The sequence below is a fragment of the Chelonoidis abingdonii genome, chromosome 1 (genome assembly GCF_003597395.2).
Source record: "Chelonoidis abingdonii isolate Lonesome George chromosome 1, CheloAbing_2.0, whole genome shotgun sequence".
In the NCBI taxonomy this organism is placed as follows: domain Eukaryota; kingdom Metazoa; phylum Chordata; order Testudines; family Testudinidae; genus Chelonoidis; species Chelonoidis abingdonii.
Genome location: NC_133769.1, coordinates 368,802,409 through 368,809,749, shown reverse-complemented (window position 1 = coordinate 368,809,749; position 7,341 = coordinate 368,802,409). Strand labels below are relative to the sequence as shown.

General features: G+C 50.1%; 2 protein-coding genes across 2 annotated transcripts in view; both read left to right on the top strand.

Moving 5' to 3' along the window:
• The window catches only part of LOC116823383 (olfactory receptor 51E2-like), a 5,098-nt gene extending 3,394 nt beyond the window's left edge, over window positions 1-1,704 (top strand). The window contains 3 exon segments of the mRNA XM_075067402.1: window positions 692-762; window positions 765-905; window positions 908-1,704. Coding sequence (XP_074923503.1) covers window positions 692-762; window positions 765-905; window positions 908-1,704 — 1,009 coding nt within the window.
• Window positions 1,705-6,116: 4,412 nt separating this feature from the next.
• On the top strand, window positions 6,117-7,058 carry LOC116823385 (olfactory receptor 51E1-like). The gene has a single exon (XM_032777875.1). It carries the CDS (start codon window positions 6,117-6,119, stop codon window positions 7,056-7,058), a length of 942 nt encoding a protein of 313 aa, XP_032633766.1.
• The last annotated feature ends 283 nt before the right edge of the window (window positions 7,059-7,341 follow it).

Here is a 7,341-nt window from a genome sequence, read left to right as displayed (position 1 = left end):
CCGCACCCTGGCTGGGATTATTTAGGGAAAATGGTCCTGCCTTTAGCAGGGGGTTGGACTAGATGACCTCATGAGGTCCCTTCCAACCTTTTGATTCTATGATTCTATGACCCAAGAGTCAGGCCTGTCCCTGTCACAGGGGAGCTGGTCCCTGTTATCAGACCTGGGACCAGCCCCCCCCCCGTGTCAGAGCCCAATCAGGCCAGTTGAAAGGGGCTGGGTGACACCTGGGCCTATAGAGGGCTGCAAGAGGCCAGCAGAGGGGGAGAGGATGATTGATTGGCACAGGCAGCATCTGGGGAAGGGAAGTCACAATGGAGTGGAGCTAACACCTGTGGTGGGTCCCTGAAGGGAGGGGCTAAGGGCTTGAGACTCAGAGTGGAAACCCGGGGCCTGCTGCGCTGACCAGAACTGGGAAGCTAATTTATTGTTAGTGGTCTGGGCGGCAGATGTCAAAGGCCAGGGCAGGCTAAGCCTTCCCTGACCCAGGCCATAGCCCCACCCATGTTCCACCTCGAGGCCCTGCCCTCACTCCCCCTCTACCCGGAATCCTGGGGCAGATGGGGCGAGGGTCCCCGAAGGAGGGGTTCACCCACCGCCCAGGGTTAGTGGCACCTACTGGCTGTAATTCTGTCAGATGCAGTATCACCAGACGTGCTTCATTACAATACTGTTTCCCTGTCCCTGGCAGAGGGGGGAGACAACATGGAATAGTGTCACTGGATTTCAGCCAGCACATCCTGCCCTCTCCCAACAACACCGACTTCAGACCTTCGTCTTGGCTGGCACGCCCGGGGTGGAAGCTGCCCATTTCTGGCTGATGTTCCCTCTGTGCTCCATGTACCTCGTGGCCATTGTAGGCAATGGCGCGGTGGTGTTTACTGTAAAGACAGAGCTAAGCCTCCATGCCCCATGTACATCTTCCTCTGTATGCTGGCTGCCATCGACCTGGCGCTGCCCACCTGCACCATGCCCAGAATGCTCTCCCTCCTGTGGTTTGACTGGAGGGAAATCAGCTTCAGTGCCTGCCTACTCCAGATGTTCCTCATCCACTCCCTATCTGCTGTCAAGTCCATCGTCCTGCTGGCCATGGCCTGGGATCGGTACATGGCCATATGCCACCCTCTGCGGCACGCGACCATCCTCATCAATCCAGTGATGACGAAGATAGGCCTGGCCGCTGTGGCTAGGGGTGTGCTGTTCTTCCTCCCTTTGCCCTTGCTCATTCTTCGCCTATCGTTCTGCAGCTCCAATGTCCTGTCACACTCCTACTGTTTGCACCAGGACATTATGAACCTGGCCTGCACCAGCACCACGGTCAATGTCATCTATGGCTTGACTGCTATTCTCTTGGTGATGGGGCTCGACGCGCTACTGATTGCCTTGTCCTACTTCATGATCATCAAGGCTGTCTTGTGGCTGTCCTCAAGGAAGGAGCGTGTCAAGGCTTTCAACACCTGCGTGGCCCACCTCTTTGTGGTCCTGGGCTTCTACGTGCCACTGATTGGACTGTCCGTGGTGCACAGGTTTGGGAAAGACCTTGCTCCGCTGGTTCAGGTTGTCATGGGGGACGTCTGCCTCCTGGCGCCGCCCCTGCTGAATCCCATTGTCTACGGGGCAAGGACCAAACAGATACACAGATGGATCCTGAGGTGGGTTCACCATCACTCACCATTTTTAAATCAAGATGAGATATTTGCCTAAAAGACCTGCTCTGGGAATAATTCTGGAGCAGGTCCCTGGCCTATGCTACACAGGAGGTCAGACTAGATGATCAGTGTTCCCTTCTGGCCTTGTAATCCATGAATCTGTAACTTAAGATCGATAACGAAGGAGCCACTCAGACACTTGCTTCCACTTTGTCTTCTGTATCTACCTGTCTTCTCTTGTCTTATACACCTCTACCCCACTATAACGCGGTCGTAGGGAGCCAAAAATCCCTACCGTTATAGCTGAAACCTTGTTATATCAGGGTAGGGGCAGCAGGGCTCCGGAGGTGATTTAAAGAGCTCTGGGCTCCAGCTGCTGCAGGGAGCCCCAGACCCTTTAAATCGCCGGTGGAGCCCCTGTGACATTATGAATATAATATAATATTTCATTGAAAGGTGACAGGCCCAGAGAGTTAATTAACTCACCTCACCCACTGACCTGACCCATGGATGAACCTTAAGAACTGGTTAGCAAGATATATAAATGAATAGAGCTTTGAAATGCAAGTCTGCATTGTTAGAGGTAGAAGGGAAGGTGTTTGCTCAGGTCTTGTGATGTAAGCAAACATCTTATTTATTGCTATAGTGTTAATTCAAAGATCAAAAAAGGGAATATTAGCATTTAAGAGTTAAATAGTATTATTGTCTATGTGTCTCTTTGAAGGTTGAGGTAACGTGTATCCAAACTGTTTAATGGATAAATTACTCTGTGCTAATTGCCAGGATGTTTGGGAGAAGGAGTTAAGCCTATTGTTTTCTCAGGCTGAAAGGCTGCTGGAAATGTGTAAGAAGCCTGGGACACGATCCTGCTTCATCTCAGATCTGCTTTGGATTTCAAGAGGGGGAAACCTTAAGCCACAAGGATTGAGATCCCCAGTCATTGACTGCAGCCACCCTGAATATGGACATTGGATTATAACCTATGGACTATTTCTGAAAGGACTTTTGGCAGCTACAAGCTCACCTCTACTATGTATCTGAACCTTAAGAATTGAATTCAAGTCTGTATGTGTATTAATCTTTTAACCAACACTCTTTCTCTTTTCTTTTCTAATAAATTTTAGCTTAGTTAACAAGAATTGGCTAATAGTGTGTATTTTGGGTAAGATCTAAGTTATAATTGGACCTGGGTATCTGGCTGATCCTTTGGGATTGGAAGAACCTTTTCTTTTATATGGTGAAATAAGATTTTCAGGAATCATCATCATATGTTTAACAGGCGTGTCTGGACGGAGGCCTGAGGCTGGGCACTTAAACAATGCAGTTCCCTTAAAACTTCTAAGTAACCAGTGAGGTACTATAGAAGCTGTTTTGTGCTGGCTTGGTAAATCTAAGCAGTGGAATAACCACCAGCATTTGGGATTTGTCTGCCCTGTTTTGTTTGCAGTTCACCCTGATTGAGTGACCTCAGCTGGCTCCCACGGGCAGCACTGTCACATCCCCGCTGCCAAAACTCTAGGGTAGGGTCGGCAGGGCTCCAGCGGTGATTTAAAGGGCTCGGGGCTCCCTGCAGCAGCCGGAGCCCCGGACCCTTTAAATCGCCAGTGGAGCCCCGGTGCCAAAGCCCCAGGGTAGGGGCAACAGGGCTCCAGCAGTGATTTAAAGGGCCTGGGGCTCCCCGCAGCAACCGGAGCCCCAGACCCTTTAAAGCACCGCCGGAGCCCCGCTGCTACCGTGCTATACGCGAACCCATGTTGTATCGGGTCGTGTTATGGCAAGGTAGCGGTGTACTGAGAATAGAAGCTCTCTGGAGCAGGGACTGTCGTTTTGTTCTGTTTGTACAGCACGTAGCACAATAGCTGGTCCATAACCGTGGCTCTCAGGCACTGCTACAACACAAATAACAATGAACCTAACCTGAGAGTCCACATTCATTCTGAAACAAGAGCCAACACTGTGGTGATGGGGCAGGTCTCTGGCCTGTGCTGTGCAGGGTGTCAGACTGGAGGATCACAGTGGTGCCTTCTGGCCTTGGGATCTGCCCACTGGTGTTAGTAGCTCGGCCCTGCCGCACAGGGTGTTTTACTGATAAATATATTGCAGATTGTGAGGCGCTCAGATGCTGCAATAACTGGAGCCAGAGCTAAGTGCCGTAGAGAGATTTCAGCTCTGTGTGCCCCATAAGGGCGATTTGGGGCACTGGGTGGAGAACCTGAACTCCTCCCAACACTCCTTGGTGATGAGGCCTGTCATTAGCACAGCCCCCTTTGATGAGGGAGTTCTGTGCTCTCCTGCAGCTCGGCAGTAAGAGGGAGAATCTGGACGTATTTTCAAAAAGCAAAGGATCCAGAGAGCAGTGCTTGGCCAAACATAGGTCTGCTGGGCCATCCGTCCATCTAATCCTGATCCTGACCTGCTCCATGAGCAATGAGAGCCGCTCTAGCGCTGGTGATACTGCATCCAAATTTCTATCACCACCAAGTTTGGGGGTAGCTGGATCTAGGGGAGGGGATTGTTTGGGTCCAATAGAGAGCTAGCAGCAGGCATTTGGAGTTGGACTTAGGTCACTCCCATGTCTATTAAGAATGTGCATGGCCTTGCTTACCCAGTGTGTGTGTGTCTCATACCTGACTAGGGGAGTCGACCCTCTGAGCTGTGTCTCAGGAACCCAGTGACTCTTCAAGCCAGCCACTGTTATGTCTGGCTGTCTGTGATGTAACCCTGCTCCTTAAAACCGGGGGCTCTGTAGCCCAGTGCAGAGGGAAACGGCGCTGTTAGTATCTAGGCCTGTTAGTCTGGGATAGAATTTTGGGTTTGACTGTTTACACATTTTAGTAAAAGAGTATCAAACAAAGAACATAGACACTGTGACGTTGCTTCTGCCTAGCCAGCTGGATCTGTTAGTACAGTGGGAACAGATAAGCGCAGTTAAAGTGTTACTCCAGAGCACACTTTAAGATGGACTCAACCTCTATCTCAAGGCAAAGTCAAGCAACCAGTTGGGAGGGGCAAAGGGGCTTGGGGAGGTATAAAACACTAAAAGACCAAAGAAATGTCCATCCCTGACTGCAGCACAACTTCACTCCTTACCCCTCCCATGGGGTAAAAAAAGGGTGGGATGAAGACCCCAGACCCAAAATGGAACATGACCCTAAGCGGTAAGGGGGTGGGACTGTGGGTGTGCATTGGACCTATTAAGAAGGAGGAGGTGGGAACAGAGAAATGGGGAATGGGAATAGGAATGGGGAATGGGCAAATGGGAAAGGGGACACAGGCAAGGCTCTGTGGTGTCAGAGCTGGGAAGGGGGACACGGGGTAAACGCTCTGCGGTGTCAGAGCTGGGAACGAAACACTGGGAAACAGACTCTGCCAGCGTGTAGAGCTGTGGACGTGTTTGCTTGGAAATAACCGCAATAAACATTGCATTGCCTGCACTTCTCACTTCTGGTCTTCTGCTTTCTGTCTGCGTGACAAGAACCAGGGAAAAGGGTGAAGGGAAAGCCTTCTAACAAGCATCTCTGTCACTGATGGACTGTGTGACCAGAAATCTCTGCTTGAGATACAGCCAGCAGCACCAACTCCTGGGATTTTATTGGGAGTCTTGCACTATTTCCTTTCTTAAAGCCCCAACTTCTGGGATCAAGACAAGGAACCTTACGTGGGAATCTCAGCTTTCAGTTTTCCTAAGAAAGTTTTTTTTAAAAGTGAGTTGCAGAAAAGCTAGAAACTCTGAATCAGGTGCACCCCAAAGGCTGAGAAACCAAAGGCACATGAAAATGAATCTCACGTTAGTGTATATTTAAATCTCATTATTTTTAAACCAGTCTCATGATGTTTGGGGCTGTGACTCATACTTGTTGAATGCAGCTGGGTGATACTGCGTACCTAGATCAAAAGACACGTTCTCATTCAGCCACAAGGTGCTAGGCTCAACACCAGAATTCAATGTGTGAAATTCTCTGGCCTGTGTTTTGCAGCTCAGTACAGATGATTGCAATGGACTTTTTTTGGCCCCTAATATCTATGAACGTCGGTATTGCAAAGTCTGATGCGCCTCAGATTACTGGACAATGGAAAACATTTGCCTTGACCTTTCCGGGTCTCAGATTTCCCCTCTGTAATAATGCCGATGATTTTCTTGGCAGTGCACAAGCCAAAAAGGAATGTGTCCTCTATCCCCTAACAAGCTCTTGCAAGCTATAAACCTGTTGCATGATCCCATATGAGTGCCGACAGCTGTCAGGACTGGTGCTCTGTATTGGGAAATATTTGCAGACTGTGCAGCCCCTGGAGACACTGAGGGACTGATTCTGATCACACTCAAACCAGTGTAAATCCACTAACATTACTAGAGTGAGGCCAGCTGCAGTGAGACCAGAATGGGACTTGCTGTGATACTGATAACAATAATAGTTTTGATTCCAGGCTTCTGTAAAGGCAGCTGGACAATAGCAACACGCCCCACCCATGTCAGCTTCGAACAACAGCAGCTCCAGCGCTTCCACCTTCACCTTGATTGGAATCCCAGGGCTGGAGGCAGCTCATTTCTGGCTGGCTTTCCTGCTGTGCTCATTGTACCTCTTTGCCGTGCTCGGGAATGGCACCAATATTTATATCATCAAAGCCGAGCAAAGCCTCCACGAGCCCATGTACCTTCTCCTCTGCAAGCTTGCAGCCATCGACATATTGATCTCCACATCCACCATGCCCAGAATGATGGACCTCCTTTGGTTCAACTCCATCACCATTGGGTTTGATGCCTGCCTGCTACAGATGTTCTGCATCCACTCTCTGTTGGGCATGGAGTCCACCATCTTGCTGGCCATGGCTTTTGATCACTACGTGGCCATATGCTGTCTCCTGTGGCACACAGCCATCCTCACCAGCCCCAGAATAGCCAAGATAGGGCTGGCAGCGGTAATCAGAGGAGCTACCGTGATGGCCCCCTTGCCCATTTTTATTAAAAGGCTGCCCTTCTGCAGGTCCAGAATCCTCTCCCATTCCTACTGCTTGCACCAGGACGTGATGAAGCTGGCCTGTGCCAATATAAAGGTCAATATCATCTACGGTTTGATTGTCATTATTTCTGTCATTGGGCTGGACGCCCTGCTGATCTCCCAGTCGTACGTCTTCATTCTCAGGGCCGCTTTGAATCTGAGCCAAGAGGCCCAGCTCAAGGCGCTGGGCACCTGCATCTCCCACGTCTGTGCCATCTTCCGGTTCTACGTGACGTTCATTGGCCTGACCATGGTACACAGGTTTGGGAAGATACACGGGTCCAAAATCCATGTCGTAATGGCCTATGTCTACTTGCTGGTGCCCCCAGTATTCAACCCCATAGAGTATGGGGTGAAAACCAAGCAAATCCGTCAAAGGATTATGAGGCTGTTGCGAAGAACTACACACTGATGGGACCTTTCCTCTAGCCAGCCGCATAGTCATTCAAAACAGAAGCAATAATTAATAGCCCACATGGCCAATCCAGAACATCACTCAACAAGCAGGACAATTCCCCACACACCCTTGTACCCAAAGCAAACCTGACATAGGTCACAGTGGCACATAGCCAGCCCCTGGAGTTTCTCTTTTGTCCAACAGCCACAGCTAGAGCAGGACCAACAGGGAAACAAGAGAGGAATCTGGGTAAGCCAGCCCTCTTCCCTGTCCTCCTCATCAGATCCTGTGGGAGCCA